Source organism: Nyctibius grandis, chromosome 4 (genome assembly GCF_013368605.1).
Source record: "Nyctibius grandis isolate bNycGra1 chromosome 4, bNycGra1.pri, whole genome shotgun sequence".
In the NCBI taxonomy this organism is placed as follows: Eukaryota; Metazoa; Chordata; class Aves; order Nyctibiiformes; family Nyctibiidae; genus Nyctibius; species Nyctibius grandis.
This window is the reverse complement of record NC_090661.1, coordinates 100,031,134-100,048,912: the sequence shown is the minus strand read 5'-3', so window position 1 is coordinate 100,048,912 and position 17,779 is coordinate 100,031,134. Positions and strand designations below refer to the sequence as shown.

At 40.3% G+C, this 17,779-nt stretch overlaps 1 protein-coding gene across 4 annotated transcripts in view; it reads right to left on the bottom strand.

Annotated features, from left to right (window-relative positions):
- TACC2 (transforming acidic coiled-coil containing protein 2) overlaps window positions 1-17,779 on the bottom strand; it is a 150,187-nt gene that overhangs the window by 39,376 nt on the left and 93,032 nt on the right. For all 4 annotated transcript variants that reach the window (XM_068398076.1, XM_068398078.1, XM_068398077.1 and 1 more), the window contains one exon: window positions 6,987-7,150. In XM_068398076.1, coding sequence (XP_068254177.1) covers window positions 6,987-7,150 — 164 coding nt within the window. The remainder of the gene's footprint in view (window positions 1-6,986; window positions 7,151-17,779) is intronic.

Below are 17,779 nucleotides of genomic sequence, written 5' to 3'. Positions count from 1 at the left end.
CATGAAAACACAAAATATGTATTTGCAATAGCCTCTAGAGCATCTCTTCTAAACTAATAATCACTTAGGTAAAGAGATGGATATTACTATAACATGCTGAATACCAGAAAAACTGAACATCAAGCACTTTATTACTCTCCTTTTCTACTACTATAAAGAGTTTACAGAATTGCATCTGAGCTCTTATGCAGTAAATTCCCTGTAAATTGACTGGAGCTTCAGCAATTACATGTTGATCTTAAGTTTTGCTTCCCATGTGCTATTTTTACCAATTTCCCAGAGGAACATGGCTTCCTCTCCACAACCCATCGATGCTGCCCCAAGCAGTCAATACACTCCACTTTGACCTCGTAATCCCAAGTTTGTAATGAGACATGAATCACTGAGAATTTCATATGAAATAAATTATGGTAAAGGCAAGAAAATTAGTCAATTAGAGTACTGTACAAATATTCTCAGTTGAAAATCTTCCTTAAAAAATACCACTAGAAGCTCCCTACAAATTATTTAAAAGAGATTTCTCAAAATGTAGTTCTAACTCATCGATGAAAAGAAAATTTATAGAAAGAATTATATGCTAAAACTGTTGAACTGAGCAGATTTTCATTGTATTAAAGACTTGCTTATTGCATGGAACCCTAACAAGTTGTCTAGAAGTCTACTGACTTGGGATATAACAATTATATTGGACAAAGTAGAAAAATAAACTGCATATAAAAAAAGAAGAAAATATATAGGTAGCAAAGGAGTAAGATGATGGTCCTTCCTGCCTTCCAGTTCATAGAAGTTCATGACTAAAATGCTTTTCAAATCCTGAATATGGTTTGTTTCTGCTGTCATTGTACTGCTCCCGATCTGAACGTTACATAGTCACCTCTGCCTATGTGCGTGCGTCCCAGTCAGGGTATCGGAGACCTGAGAAGTCTCTCTCTAGCTCACAGCTCAAGCTGGGGTAAGTCAGCTGCTCTGAGCTCTCACTGATACGTACTGGAGCAAAACACCCTGCTGCTTACTATTGAAGCAATACAGCATTCTTCATGTTGGCATTTTTTTTTTATTATTATGCCATTATAAAGAAAAACAGTCAAGCAAAAATTAATGCTTTTGTCATCATTAAATGATTTCAGAGAAATTTCTACACATCTTTTTCATTCCATTCTTGACATATTTTGCAAAGTAATTCCCATTTTGCCCATCTACATTCATTAGTGTTGTTCATAAAAGCAATACAATCAATAATTACTTTTAGTCAGAAGCTATGAATGAAGAGCAGAAAAAAAACCCAAAACATTTTTCCTTTGTTTCCAAGGAAATGATATGTCTGCATAGAGATGACAATAATTATTATTTATGGATGTAGCGGACAGAAAGGATTTAAGGAAACTGGACGCATTTCCCAAAGCAGTACCTTAGAGTGGCACCATGTATTTCCAGGGATTGTCAAGGGAATGACAGCTACAGTTTCTCCTTTAAGACTGTGGAAGTTTACTGAATTACATCAATTACAATAATATTTTAATGTGTTTTTCTGCTAAGTGAATGCTAATGACATGGCAGCACTTCAGGACGGTTTATTTTTCTCCTTAATCTCCACTGGGTTGCTCTTGGTTTCAGCCTGGCTGAGTGGTCATTAATTAGACTCGATTTGCCAGCTGAGCTGGTGCTCACTTCACTGGGACTGGGAGAGCGCCACAAAACTCCAGCGTTAGGCTGATCTGTGCATTTTACACTGAAACAGGAATGGAAGACACTTAACGGGAATACATTACAATAAACACTGGTGTAGCTCTAGTATGTCAGCAGAGTACAAATGTAGGTCAGCATGAAATAAAAGGGGGATCTGAACAAGAAATCATCTGCAATTATGCGTTGTTTTCATTCCAGTGTGCGCCAAAGGCCGCGACAGGATTGAGTCAGTACAAACAGGCATTTAAAAAAAATAAAATAAACCGATGCCCTGCAGGACTTGGACTGTAAATAACAGGCGTGGTAGAGCTGAGGTTAGGGATGCATCACAGCAGGAAAGAGAGCGTACAAGGTTTTCCAGCTGCTCAAAGCAAAACAGCATTCAAATTTGGTGTGTTCCACATACTGCAGAGCTTTAATCTTCTTTAATTGCTTATTTCACAACTTCCTCCTAATCCAATCCTTTACTTAAGAGTATAGGTTTCTGCACAACGTCGCTTGACTTGCTACTGTCGTATTTGTATTGTTTCTTTACGAAACAACACATGAAAATGTCTCAGAAAACATGGCTTTTGGTAGAACTGGAATGCTGCTGTTAGACTCTCACAGCATTACAACAGAATTGGCTCGGTACTAGTAACAGCAGAAATGCTGGAGAGGAAGATATGAACGGTGCTCACTACTGCAAAACAACACGGCTTTATCACTACAGAGAGATATGAAGACCATTCTTTCCAGACATGAACAGCCTATGCAGAGAGCAGTGCCTTTTGTCCTTTTACATCACAGAATTAAGCAAATCAGTATACTAATTACAGTATTTGATTAAAATGCCATTTGATCGCAAAGGAACATACTACAACACAAGCTATGAAAATTAAGGCAGGACTTGCCCTAGAGAGAGGCCAGCACAAGGTTTTAAATAAGGTTTATGCCTTTTATTTGCGCTGACAGTCACCCCCAATTTATACTGGTAAGAGCTGCCCACAGGTAGATACTAAGTTTTATAAAGCATTCCAAGAACATTCCAAGCAGGGAAACTTTTGTTGCCATAAAAAACAGGTGATCTCTGAAAAAACCCTCCCATTTCATTAGTTAAAAAAGAAGGTCCAAGTTCTGCTCTTTCCACAAGGAAATTTCTCTGTTTTCAGAGAATTTTTGCCTGGATAAAGTATGAAAAACAAAACCAATACCAAAACCAAAAATGACAACAACAGACCCCAAACTTCTTGTATCGAGATGACGAGACCTGTCAATGAGAGCAGCATGACGTGTTTAATGCTTGGCATTTTCACCTGTCACCTATTATGGCAGAAGCAAAAGTTGCTAGAAACACATTATAAGACTTTGCACTAATAAACAAAACAAATTTCTGTTGTTAGTATCAACAAAAAGGAATTTAAAAAAAATCAAAAAACTTTTCCAGTCAACTCCAGAAATCTTTTTCCTGTACAGTATAAAATACCTAGGTTATGACAGCACTTCAGATGCCAGTAAAGCTTCAGTGTCCCACAAGAACAGACTCTAATCACTGCGGTACCAGTAGGGCAGGATGCGGCACCCCGGGGCATGCCCTACCACAGGGCAGGTGCTGTGCTCTCCTGGGACGTGTTCACAAAAAGACACTTCCAAAAACTTTGATGGCAACTTCACATTTGTTTTAAAGATATTTTAAAGAAGAAAATGAAATATCTGCACCAGCTATGAGCTTATTGAATCTAAATCTGAACTATTTCTTTATGAATAATGAAAATATATTAAGGGGTTAGAACACATAAAGTACTTCTAGCTATTTTAAAATATTTTTCCCTTTAAATTACAACAAATTATTCTAGCAGTGGAGCTGGGTTGTGTGATAGGACAGTTGAATATTTTGTACTTTGTTGAAGTATCTCTAAAATAGGGGGGAACCCATTAGGCTGAAAATAGAAAGCCTTAACACCCCTGAGCTGGAAACAAAATGAAAAGCTATTTTGAAAGTGTTAGAAACAAAATTTAACCAGATCTAATAAAGCAAATACAGAAGAAATTAAATTCTAGTTGTTTTCTAAAAAAGCAAAGAGAAACCCTTGGAAAATGCATACAGCATGCACCCACATACTCCGTTATAATGACATAACTCATTAGACAAGTACTTCACCTATAGCATGTGGGAATTGGAATTACCTAATACTAGAAATTTTGAAACACAGTTTATTTCAGGTTCCTGCTTATTATGAGGTGCCTTTGAAGTTATGAAATAAATTAGTAGTGCTATTTTAAAAATTACTGTAAAACTACTTTTGCCATTTATTCTGAGAGAAAACTTTGGATATAAAGTTTATTTTGAATTTTTCTGTGTCAAGCTTTGAGAGGAAAAACATGAAAGAAGAATGTTTTCCTAACAAAAATTTGGGTTGTTTTTGTCTGGGTCATCATCTCTGTACTGGAAAGCCTGACCTCAATTTCCCTGGCACAAGAAGAACCTGAATATAGGTCCCCATATCCTGATCAGTGGGCTGTAACGCACAGAGGGGACACCAGCTCTCATATCTCGTCTGTGTATATAATCTGAATTCATTAATTAACTGGAGAAGGTGGCAGAGGGGCAGAAGAAATGCCCCTGCCTATGCAGAAAATCCTGGACAGAAACAGGGGGTATTTGGGAGAAAGGGCTTGGGGCACCTTCTGGTGCTCAGGTGGCTGGAACAAGGGACAAGAGGACACTGCTATGAGAAGCTGATGAGACAGGCAACAATAATTTTAAATACTACCAAAACAATAATATTTTTTTTTAAAAAAAGCACCCTCAAAGTCACATGCCTCAAGAGTGCAACCCACATTCCCCACAACACAAAGCATTTACAAAGGAATGGAAGGGCTCATTAGTGACACTTTCTGGGGTTCAGAGGTAGTTTACATACATGCTCTGTTACTCCTCTTCCTCTCTATTCTCGCCCGCAGACTGACTCCCCTCTCCTGCTCTGCTGCTGATGGACTGGAGCCATGCAGCAGGTTTTACCCCACCAGGAGCTGGCACAAACCCAGGACGAGTCTAGCTATATTCCACTTTCATCATATTTATTAAGCTAGCATTGAAGTCAACCTAATTAAAAACTCTCCTCTTGGCTTTCCAGCAGTGGGGTCCAGCTGTTGGGCTAATGATATCATGCAGCATAACTGCAACCGTCTGCATAAGTAATTATTGTCAGATATAGATGAAATAATCCTTTAAACTCTTACTATGCTTCCACACGCTCTGTTACCAACCTGATGTAGAGGACAAAGCCATGCAGCTGGTGAACCAGAAACCCAGCTGGACGTCACTGCCTCTCCCTGTGTGTGTGCCAGGCTCTCCGGTTGCCCGTATTCCTTACTCCTCTTTTACCAAAACCTATTTATTTAGCTGTATGGTACCAACAAGGAACTCTGCTTCAACTGCCCATGACCCCCAAGGAAAGGACTCATTCTCTTTGTGTGCAGCCACATGCATAACCTATGAGGTAAGCAAACTACAAGATAACTGTTACTCAAGCGGTTTATAAAGTACAAAACGTTTAACTGTTCTCACTTCTGAAGAAGCATGAAAACACCTAAGATATAGTCTTAGCATTATTAATTTCTTCCAAAGATTTCCAAAACAAATGAATGCTTTGTGTTGCCCTCCTACATTTGAATTTTTTCTGCATTACGTATCTTCCTTCCCTCACATAAACTACTCTGTTGTATAACTGCAATTTGCATAATTTGGAATGCTGAACATAGCTCTGTTAGTTTGTGGCAACTTGCCTCCCATGGACAAATCTTATTTTCAAATGACATGTTTTCATCTCTGCCAACCAATGGCCTTCAATATAGTTCACACTGGCTACGAATAGATATATTCAGTATCCTACCTTTCGTCAGAAGTATCAGAAAGAAAGGAAGGGGAGATCTGGGATGTGGGGAGACAAGAATCACATGTGCCAGGGAAGCACATGTGTAATCAAGGGTTTGAAGATAATCTACTGCAGTAATTAAAAACACACTCCAATCCTGTTTAGCATATGCGTTCTTTTGTTCTCTCTGCACTTATTTTGTAATTGCTAGATTGCAGAAGACTAGAAAAAGGAAAGAAGATGGAGAATGAGTAACGTTTGCTACAATGAAGAAGGAACTGTAACAGCAGAAAGGAAAGTGTCAGGACATCTCAGTATTTCATTTTTATTTTCTGGAACCAGTTTGTTGAACATCTTTCTCTCTTCTTATGAATTCGTATCATAAATCATGATCTTAAATAGCATTCCTTAATGCATAAGTCCCAGAAATGCATTAGGTAGCTCGAGACATTTGCAAGACTTATTTGTCACTTTCCCAAAGATTTAAATCAAAGCTTGACAGTTTTTATAATACACACACCAGCCACGGACACTGCCTTTGCCCACTGCTAAACACACCCACTTCTACAGTGGAAATGGAAGCTTTAAAACACTGCCTGGCAATGCTATACATCTTTCCAAATGAATTACAAGTGAACTTTAGTCTGCTTAGAGTAAAATTACCTTTATACAATTTAGCCAGTTGAGCAAGATGACTTGACTTTCAGATAGGAAAAAGACAGCATAATGGGGAATTCAATCTTAAACTGTTGAGCTGTCATCCGACAGCCCAAACAAAGCTATTTTGGGCTAATGGAGTGCTTTCTGCTCCCTCATATTCCATTACTCAATTTGGAGAACAAAGAACACTTTTTGAGGAAAAGGATTTCTTTGAGTTTTTTTAAACATGATATTCCCCTTTTCAAGGTTATTTTCCCAGTATGTACCAATTTTTGTGTATGTATATTATACATACATTCACACATAATCCCATGTTCCTCCTATCAAGCTAATATAAATATTTCTATTGTTCCAATGGTCTTTTTGTTCACCTTCTGTTTTAGGTGACAATATATTTGAAAATAACATTTTGTTAATTGTCACAGTTAACAGTGCTCACTCAGGTACCTGCATCTCGTGCCTCCTTTTTCTACTCCTCTGACTCTATAAAGATTCTACAATTCTGAGAAGACAGAATGAAGTCTGATTCAAAAGGACGAAAGGTTTTTCTAGAAAGCTCCTCTTTTCTTTATCATTTACCAAATGTTATGGACAGATTCTCCAATACTTTATTGCAGGAGGCAACAGGGTTTTTCCTCCCAGCATGGATAATGCCCAGCATGCACTAACTAATCTTCCAGAAGACATTTTATTAGCATCAATTCCTTGCCTGTGCTTACACAAACACCTCCCTGCAGCTTCACCTTCCTCAGTAACCTGTCCCACTCATTACATGCTTGTTACCTGTGTCTTCCAAGGGCAACTGGGGTTTTATTTCTTGCTCTGCTATGTCTGCTACAACTGCTGCTGCCGCCACTGGTTCGGCAGGTGGCTGTGGAGGTGAAGGTGGTGCCTTTACCGGTGTGGTAGACTCTGGGGTCTCAAATGCTTCTTCAGAGTCAGAGCTCCTGCGGAAAATCAAACAAAAGACTGGTGAGCAGAGTGAAGATTCATGTTTGCAGGTCTACTTGGAAATGCCGGGCTTTCTGAGCTGATTGTATCGACCTCAGCTATCAAGCTACCTCTGCACTTCCCAAAGGAGATTTTACATTGCAGTGTGGTTTCCAGAGCAGAATATCATGGCCATGGTCTTCTCCATATATGTCTTTATGTCGCTGTCTCCATTTAGCCTGCACCCAGGGCTAAACAATAACCAGTTGTTCTATCACCCAATGACCCCTCCCCAGCCAAGAAAGGGAATTGGGAAAAGGAGGGAGACTCGTGGGTTGAAACTGAAACAGTTTTAATAAAATAAGAAAACCAATATCAATACTAATACAAAGTCATACTCAGCCCATATAGTTATGGCAAGACCCTCCAGGGGTAGCAACCATTGAGAAGACAGGGAAGAGGAGGCCATCCCCACCAAACTTTCCAATTTATAGTGAATGGGATGTTTATGGTATGGAATACCCCCGTGGGTCAGCCTGGGTCAGCTGCCCTGGCTTTCACTCATCATAGCTTTAGCACTGGCTAACTCTTAACTCAAAACTGCTAACGGCCTTGATCACCATGGAAGCCTGCATACCATGGCTGGCCAGGAATTAAAACAAAATGTAACAGAAAATTGATTCTATGATCCTATTCCGGCGAAACCAGGACAGCCACTTAAGACTTCTTTGTGCTACAAGAGCAAACACACACTTGGAAATAAATCTGTCCTGCAGATCCTGCTTTCCAGGTGAAGGTGGTTCAACCACACAGATACCACCACTGACATCTCTGTGTTACTCTCAGAAACTGTTCTTGGCACAAATGTACTTAAATCAACTGGGAAAAAAGAAAAAGGATCTTCTCAGGAGATTGCATAGCTTCATCAAAAAACCCATCTAAAACAGCATCAAATTTCTGTGTGTGCTCCTACAGGTGAGAAAGCAGACAGGGAGCTACCTGAGGTGCAGCAAATCCCTGTGCATCCCACTCCCACAGAAATACTGCGTTCTATTTTTAGCAGAATTTTACCACAGCCCTTTTCCAACAGTAAGTATATGGCTTTGTTACACAAGGTAAGACAACCTGTAAAATGCACGGAGTCCTGGTATTATCAATAATCCTTTTCTAACACCACATGCTCGCACAGACACAAAAACCCAGCAAGAAAACAGCAGCACCCAAAATGGAGCCAATCAAATGAAACACAAGCTTGAAAGGCAGCAACTGTACAAAATGACAGGTAACCTAAACATTAAGTGAAGATCCAAACCACACAAGGACACACAATTTGCTCTCACAGCAGTACAGCCTTAGGAAACTGTCCTTCTAGATCTGAAAACTATAGATCTTATTTGTTCTTAAACTAAACTGAGACCAAATTTTAGCTTTTACACATTTCTTCTTGAAGCCTTTTTTGGGGAGCAAGGAATGGAGTAACAATGGTGTCATATTCAATAGGCACTGAACATACGTTCAATATATGTTCAATAAGCGTCTCTGTTGGTCAGTTGGTCAGATTTTTACTGCTGGTGTGTAAGAAAGTGAACTGAATATGACAGCTTCCTAAAGCACAGGACTGATCTACTTGTTTCCAGCAATTCTTTGCATAGCTGTAGTCTCCACTGCTCCTTGGGGCTGTCCACACCCCCCACGCCAGTGCAACAGGGACAAAATTTGCCATGAAATGAAAAGTCATTTCATCCCCCAGAAGCACTCTACAAGCCGTCCTGAATCGAGGACTCTTTTCATTTTGTTCAAGTTAAAAGATAACTCTGAGCTGCCAGATTCTCTTTGGTTTCTCAAAGCTCGTGATTATTTTAAGCAGCTCGATGTCAGGAGAAGTACAAGCATGGGATTTGCATTTGATTACATTTGCCTAAATCTACCGCAGCACGAAGCCTTTGGCGAGCTGGGGAAGAAAAGACCCCGATGTCACCCCTGACAGCTCGAGGAGCACAGCGGACCCGATTCTCCCCGGCTGTCTCCGCAGAATCCCAATGGGAGCTCCCACCTCCTCGCACGCCATCAGGGCACCGGCCGCTGTCTCCCCTGTCTCATCACCTCGACTCCCATGCAAAGCAAAAGGAATTCTACTAGCTAATAGCTTTGGATGGTTGCATTAGTCAGGGATTTTTGGAGATTTTTTTTTCTCCCCAAAGTTGTGTCACTGCCTGGGGAACTGCTCAAAAATAGTGTGCCTGGCTTTCGATTATATCTTTTGCCTCAGCTCCTCAAAATACCTTCTTTGTGTCATCGCTTAAACCATACTCATTCATCAGGCCACGGAACAGTCAAATTGGAAGAGGTAGGCTGCAGTATTTTAAATTACATCCGCTCAAAGATACATAATGTTTTAAGTTCAAAATACTTTAAGCTTAAGAACAGCTGCAAAGAAAGAGCTTCTGTAAATAAAGCTGCACAATAGGTATTCAACAAAATAACGCTTTCTCTTCCTTCCCCAGAGTGGTTCAGGGAGCTTTGAAGTTGAAGAATCAAAGAGAAACAGAGTTGTGTGATATTTTCCCAGTAGAGAAATGTTTCTTGTGTCATAAAAATAAACCTAGAAAGTTATCATCTAAACCAACAAAATGAAAGGTAATTCATCTCTCTTATGCTTTCACATAATTCTGCATTGTGCTGTACTTAATTAATGCTTTACTCTCTTGATTTCAAACCCAAAGTGTTGCTCTGTAATACTAAAACAATAACACTTGCATATGTTTGACCCCTTTTTCCAAACTATCTGTATAACACATGAAACATATGCAGTAAACATATAGATATGTAATATAACTGAAATTGTAAAAAATCTCTATTTTCATGTCCTACTTATATTTGTAACTTCTTTGTAAACACCGGCTTGATGAAGCAGTTCTGTGTCCTCCTTCTTTAAATGGCGGAGAGACTCTGTGAATGTTTATCTCCCTTTTAAACGAGCTGCCTTCGTTTACTTGGCCTCTTCCTTGGATGAGGTGGGCATAAGCATTTGATGTAAAGAGAAATGTCTCGGGTTTTTTTGTTCAGTGTATGAGCCTCCACACTGGAGAACCTCCTGAGTCTGTGGACAGACAGTTGTGGTGCCTGAGCTCCAGCACACAACTTTTTTTGCTAATATTTAATAATCCCCAACAGATTCTGATGCAATACTCTTAATTTTCAGCTGCACCCCTCCATAAGCAGCAGTGTAATGAAGTAAGAACTGTTTTAACTGTAATCCAAATGCTGCTGAGTTTGTTATGAGAAACAATCGTGCTGGCAAAATACAGTATTTAAGAAGGAAATACGAAGGGAAGCTGAATACTAGAAAAACGTTCTTTGTCATAGCCTGGGATCTGGGAGAGAGGATAAAGCCTGGAAGCACATACCAGGACTATGCTCCAAGGTCTACATTACATATATCCTGGAAAAATTAGATCCTGTGTTCAGTTTTCCTTAGTGAAAATACGGATGGTCTCTCTTGCATAGGATATTTTTAAGACTACAGTCCTACTTTCAAACTGTAAGAAAAGATTTTCCCAGAACAACAGGATTTCCTGTGAAAAGGAAATTACATATTTCAGCCAGTTCTATTCATAATGTCTTTTCTCTGAGAAATGCAGGGAATACATGGAACAAAAAAAATAATGCTGCTGCAAAGTTCGTGGCGTAAAACAGATTGCCAAATTGTGATATGCCGTGAGAATCGGCACCAGTTCAAAGCTGCACAAGGAGCAGCCACCATGGATCTAGCTGGGGGCAGGCTCTCACGAAAGGAAGAGCCCTTGTATAATCTAGAATATTATTCTGAAGCTCCAGCTAAGGATGAAGCAGGGTGAGATGGGACGCATGGGTTTTAGGAACGGAGAACTCACTTGCTGGCCCCAGCTCACAATGTTGTGGAGATGGGGTGTGCAAGTGCAGAGTCCAAGTCTGCAGGACTAGTTTGTGGGGCGGCGAGGAAGTAAAGGCTACAGGAAGGAACATACATTCACGCGTCCTTTTAGCCAGCTTGGGAAATTAGCAGGAGCTTGCCTGGAGAGCATATTTCATATCTTTCCATCTGTATCCTTTGGTTTTGTTACATAAAGGGCAACAAAAGTATAGCTTGTAGAAGCTACAAAATTATTAGATGATAGTAATTGAGTACGACACGACTAGAAAAATTCTTCTAGTCCATCTCTTTAATCCCCCTTCTTGAAAGATACCAGTAGACAGTAAATGTAACACAGAGAGGGGGAGAGAAGCAGGGGAGAACCGAGAAATGCAAGAATGGTACTAGGCCAGTACAACTCTGGCAACGCTGCATCAGCTTGTGGAGCAGGAGCACTCCCACTCCCATCTGGAAACTCGGAGGTCTTGCCCAGCCTGTTACATAAATCTCCGGAGGAAATACTGAAGGGAGTCACTAGGGTCGACCTCTTCTTCACCTCTGGCCTTGCGGAAATCCAGCCTCATAAGTTACACTACCTTTTTTTTTGTAAACCATAAATGCTTATAATTTTAAGTCCTCACCAATTTCAGAATGAAAAATTGCCTTTTTGTCACTGTAGCTGGAAAGCACTCAGTAAGCAAGAACGAGATTTCTTCATTCCACTGTGTCTCCTCACTGTTTGCCCTCTTCAGGCATGAGAGCCACCGAAGTGAAGTCACCCCAGTTGTCACTTGGAAACTCGATTCATTAAAAAGAATTTTGTAACAGAGCTGTGGCCTTCCGCCACATCAGGAACCCTGCCATCTGTCTCAGGTTCTTCTAATATTTACACCGCAGCAGTGTAACCAATGCAAGTGTGCACTCTGGTTTCATTTCACAGGAATGAAAGGGATGTCTGATATATAACAGAAACTTAAAAGCAGGGCTTTGACAGAAAGACTGAGGTCAGCAGCATCACTTCCTATGGAGGGGCACAAGGGAGCAAATCTGGAACCGGTATGTGCCGAGGGAGCTCCACGGGCTTTTGTAGAGTTACTGCACTTAAAGTCAAATCTATATAGAATTTTTATTTAGCGTACAGCCTGCTTCAGAAAAAAGAAACCATGCCTAACTACTTTATGGAGCACTGATCTATTGGGGTGCAATATGGACAGTCTGGGGAGGAATGGGCGTGTGATATTTTGAAGTTTTGAAGCTGGAGTTGCATTATCAAGAACTGCTGCCTGTGCTGGGAGTGGGGAGAGGGGGATGGAGCCAAAGGAGCGGCTCTCCAACAGCCAGGGCTGCGGAATCACAAGTAACAACATCGAGACCAACTTCAGGGGGATCTGCTCTATCAGAGCTAAGGTGAACAGCTTCTGTCCACCTGTATTTAAATTTGTATATTTTCATCCAAACTTTGCACTCAGGAAAAAGTGTTTTGAATTTGCCTTATTAGTGGAACATGTCCCAGATTAATTGAGGTCTCTCATACTTGTCAGCGATATCACTGATGCCCAGCTAGCACTCCATAAACTCTCGCTGGTACTCAAAAACCTCTATCTGCTAATTGTTTTGTCTCTATGTACCTTTGCTTTATTGACATCAGCCCAGAAGCAATGATTTGTTCTCATGGTGTATTTGGAAATGTGACATATCAGGAGAAAAAAAGTCAGGTCATCTTAAACATGCACACGACAACAACAAAACCAAACTGTGCTCCATTGCCACCCAAGAGTGCTTGGAGGGTAATGAAACAAAAGCAAGGTCTCCAAAGCTTTATTGAAGAGCTGTTGTTTACAGATTGTCCTCTAATTGTAGTGTGCAGGACGTTTCAAAACGTACAGAGAAATTGAGGACAGTCTCAGATGATGAGCAATTCCTACCTGATCAATTTTAACTGGCAATAACTTCTAAAGTCTTCTCCTGAGATATAGCTGTACTCCCTGAGGGGGAGGAGACAGAAATGGATATTTTGTCTTTTTTTCCATCTCATCTTTAGACCCACATGTTCTTTACAACTGGCTAGAGCTGCAGTTCAAGGGGAAAATAGCTGCCCAAGCACATCCATCACCTCTAGGCCACATAAAACCACACTATCTGCAGATCTCTTTCCCTGGGCCTTAAGAATCAAATGACAAATAAGAGCACACAAGGCACATGCATCTGTTTCCAGAAGGACATCACACAATGCCCGGTTCCCTTACCAAGATTTCTGTGCACCAGAGGTACTGGTAGGGCTCTGAGACAAGCAGGGAGTCCAAAGCTGTCTGATAGAAGGACCCAAATGAGCAAACACTGCAGTGCTGATACACGAGCGCTACCTGTCGTGACACCTAAAGGCAACGTACAGATCCCATCAGACCTGGCCCTCCAAAGCATCTGTAGCTGGTATCATAAAGTTATCATCATAAAGTTAAGGTATAAATTTCACATGAGTATTTACTGAACAATTTATCATACACTGTGAGAGGAATCCAAATCAGGGGAAAAAAAAAAAAAAAGGCAACTTCTTACAATGTTCAGTTTAGTACTGAAGATGAATTTCGGTTTTCATTCTTGTAAATCCCATTGGGAGATGAGCTGGAAATAAAAAGTAGGAATGAGTTCTGCATTCTCACCTCCATCGATCATTTTCAGAGATGATCCTCATAAAACCTGCATGAATAATTCAGTCTGGTTTACTGAGGAGATCAGAACCAAGGATGCAGGACTGGCTATATACTTCTGAGGTCAATCTGTTCTGCATGTTACTTAAGCAGGCACGTATACTGCACTAGCAAGACCCACACAGGCTGACAGATTTGAAAAGACACTCAGTAACTTTAAGCTTTAGCGTTTTGAAAGCCAGAGAGGCAAGGCACTTGGAGATGCACATTAATATCAGTCAAACCTCTTTCACTGTAAACAGTTTGATAAAACCTTTTCAGATTTCCTGGTGCCATTTTCAATAGTTAAACTGGTTTTTCCATATAGTTCTTAAAAAACCAATAAACACCACCGAAAAAAAAGAACACTGTGGCAGGATGTTTCAGCAATACATCTCTCCAGACAAAGATCAATCCTACTCTCAACTCTGCCACTGAGCTGCTGCACAGACATGGTCTTGGTCAGTTCACTTCTGCGTCCACCTTAAGTCTGCCCTATCCACTCAGGCTGGGATCTCCGAACGGCATGAACAGCTTCTTGCTGTGGATGTATGTAGAGTCCAGAGTGGGAAAAAAGGCTGCTCAATACATGTTACATTTGAGGTTTTTTTCCTTCTGTTCATACAAAATTCAGTAACTGACAATCTCTTGTGGTATCACTCATGTGGCAGTTACACAACTCTGTAATACAGAGATACAGACCATCTTTCCTCTTTTTTTTTTTTTTTTTTCTTCAGACTCTTACAAATCCAGCTCTGGATCATAATTCAAAATCACCAAGAGAGCCCACATGGTAATTCCTTTCCTGGAGATCAAGTTACCAATTTAGGCCAGCAGCCATTAGCTGACCCAAGGGTCTACTCACAAGGAGCAAGAATATTCTCCAGCTACAACAAAAGGTCTTTTTTTTCATTCCAGCACTAGGTTAGGATAACATCAAAGATGTGTCAGCTTTGTATGCTATCATTTTTGTACAGTATTTGCCTACTCAGTGACTTCCAGCTAACATGATATTCCACAATAATTAGCTTCTTTTAACATGATGACTGTTAGCTATATCATTGTTCACCCACATGTTTTGAATATGAAACATCCCTACAGATTTTAAATTTTAATGTTAAATTCGTACAGCAACATATAGAAAACACGGATACAATGGTAGATTTATCTGGTTACTTTAGGTATTAAATATTACTATTTGGTGTCTAAGTCAGTCTACCTATCAAACCTAGCATCCAAGGATCTCCTAAACGCATGGTATTAAAAACCAAGCCAAATACAAATGGTGATAGGCATAAACCTCACAAACAATATTTCCCTTCTCTCTAATAAAATACACGATTAAAATGATAGAACTTCTCAAAAGAATTCAACAGTACAGACAGCTCTGAAAACATTTTGCCCAGAGAAGAGCAAGACTAGTAACCTTAGCCTAGCCTAGCAAAGCTCAAGGGTGGGTGACTTTTCAGGGACCACTGAAAGCCATCCGCCTTGCTGCCTCTCCCCCCATGGGAAATGTTCTCAGTGCTGGATCTGATGCTTTTATTGAGTCAGGATCTGGGGGAGGTACAAACATGTCACTTACATGTCACCAGACTCCATTCACGAGACAGTTCCTTTAGGGACATATTTCTGACCATTAACTATTAATGGCCTTCTCTCACACTGTTATAAGGGTATTCAGTGACAAGATCATCTATCCTGTGATTAAACAAATTCATAACAAACTTATGCTGTGAGGACACAGACCGCAAAACGGGTCCCAAGAAGAGGATGCTGAGAGGGAAACAGTCAGATCACCAGCGTTGCCTTCAGCTCACATCCTGCTCCTACTGGCATGATCCGTTGTCCCACTGGAACATTACTACTGATTTGCGTGCACAAGATGGGAATCAAGCCTTGCAAATGAGATAATGTTTGGTACCCCCAAGGTAGCCACAAGAAAACCAAAGTGTATTGGTCTCTGAGTCTGCTCTGGTGAAATGCAAAATGCCCCAGACTACACCAGAAGCCAGTGGGAATCCACGGCTTTCTAGTGCTGAGTCTGTACTAAGCAAGTACATCACCTTGTGGGGGAATACATTTGTCTGCTGTCTGATATGTATGGCATATGTACAGAATATATCTCATAGGCACACCAGAAAAGGCAATTACGCCTTCTGCTACTCACCTACATTGCAACATTGGCGCCATATTTTATAGGTTTCTGACTTGCAAAGTCTCATCATCAAAACAAAACCGTAATTTCATCGCAGGATTATTTCAGCTTAAATAATAATGCTGGAGAACAATTTTAATCTTACTCTATAACACTCATCATTGCTGGCCTATAGACCTTCTCTCTTTATTTTTACTTTAAAACTAGAAATGGTTCAATGAAAAACAGGTACAACTTCAGCTTCTTTAACCACAGCAATTTAAAACAATTTTATAGAAGAAGTCCCTGAACTGGGATGAAGTTAATTTCCTAGGTATCTTCATTCTTTATTCTGCTTTCTGATGCATTAAAACCCTAATAAAAACAATATTGTAGGTCAGAAAAACAGATAGCAATTTTTTAAAAGAGTTTTTTGTGAAAGAACATATCCAATCGAAGTTGGGAATTCTGTTTTGCATTCATGGGTTTCTGCAGCAAAAGTAATATTCCACAAAATCATCCGCAGTTTCTTCCTCAGCAGAGGTATTTTGCCCAACGTAAGAGCAGGATAAATGTCACATGTTCATTTTATGGCCTGAGCTACGATGCAGCAGAGCAGCATCCTTTGCAGTTCTCACTTAAGAACAAAGCTTTTATCAAATAAATCCCAGTCCACTGAAACGACAAAGACCTACTTTAGTGCAAAGCAATTACACAAGAACTCATATTGACACTGATGCGTGCAGAAAGCAGGGCAGGCATTCCTCTCTAGAGAAAGACTTTAATATTATTTCAGCATAAATATTCCTACAAGACCCACGGAAAACATGGCTCCCCAGAAAAATAATCGCTATTACATCGAAGGTGATACTTCCCAGCGAACAAGTGACGTGTCATGACGGGCACAACGTTTAATTTAGGGACACAAGGGAGGAAGATCATTCTGCATCGTGTGCAGAAGGAGGCAGAGTTGTTCCCCCGCTTTGTGCAGCTTTGTGCTGCTCCTCCACGCCGCGAGCCCAAGGCTGGAACGTCCTCTGCTGCCCCAGCGCATCTCAGACAGTTCAGCTGGAGTGTTAATGATTTACTCCAGGGTAAATTTGATGTGAATGAGTAAATATGGCTCAGTTACATACTGCTGCTGAAGTAATGCTACCGAGTGACTCCGCTGCTCTTCCAATAACATTCGACCTCCAGTGTCAAGTCCTTGGACAACTTAGCGTCTGAGCTGAGATACAGGAATCAGAATATTCTTTTTTTACGTAGGTGATATATTAGAAATGAAATGCTATGGCTTCCCTTTTCAGATCATTATGTGGGGCTTTAGTAATGGAAAATAATACCTTGTGTGTTATCCAAACCCCACAGATCAATTTGGAAATGTGTCTCCTAGAATAGACTGCAAAAAGAAACTTATGAATCCCTTAAACATTAATCACTTACTATAAAAAGGCCAATTTTTCCTCATAGGTTGGTTATATTTAGAGAGCAGGATTAGAACTGCAGTGGAGGAGAATTAAAAGGGCATAATCATCTTAAAAATAATGTTGATTTTTGGTTTGTCGCCTATTGCATTAGCAGTAATCTTCCTACCATAACTGATATGGGAAGAAGGAATTATTTTTTCCTGCTTTTTCTGCTTGTTTATTCAGCGATTTTGAGAGCATTTTGTGCAGAAGCCAAATTCACACTCCCGCAACAAAAGCCATTTCCTGCTTTCACACAGCAACCAGAAAGAAATGTCTCTAGCTGTGGGAAGCCACATCTGAAGGAAAAAAGACTGAGGGATATAACATGGCATACTTACAGCAGCACTTCAAACTACTTAAATCATTTTTCCAACTGATTAGCAAGAAGTTCCCCATATTGCTTTAAATCATGCTAAACTTTTCCTTTTTATTGCTTTTCCTGAGAACTAACAGGGTATGTT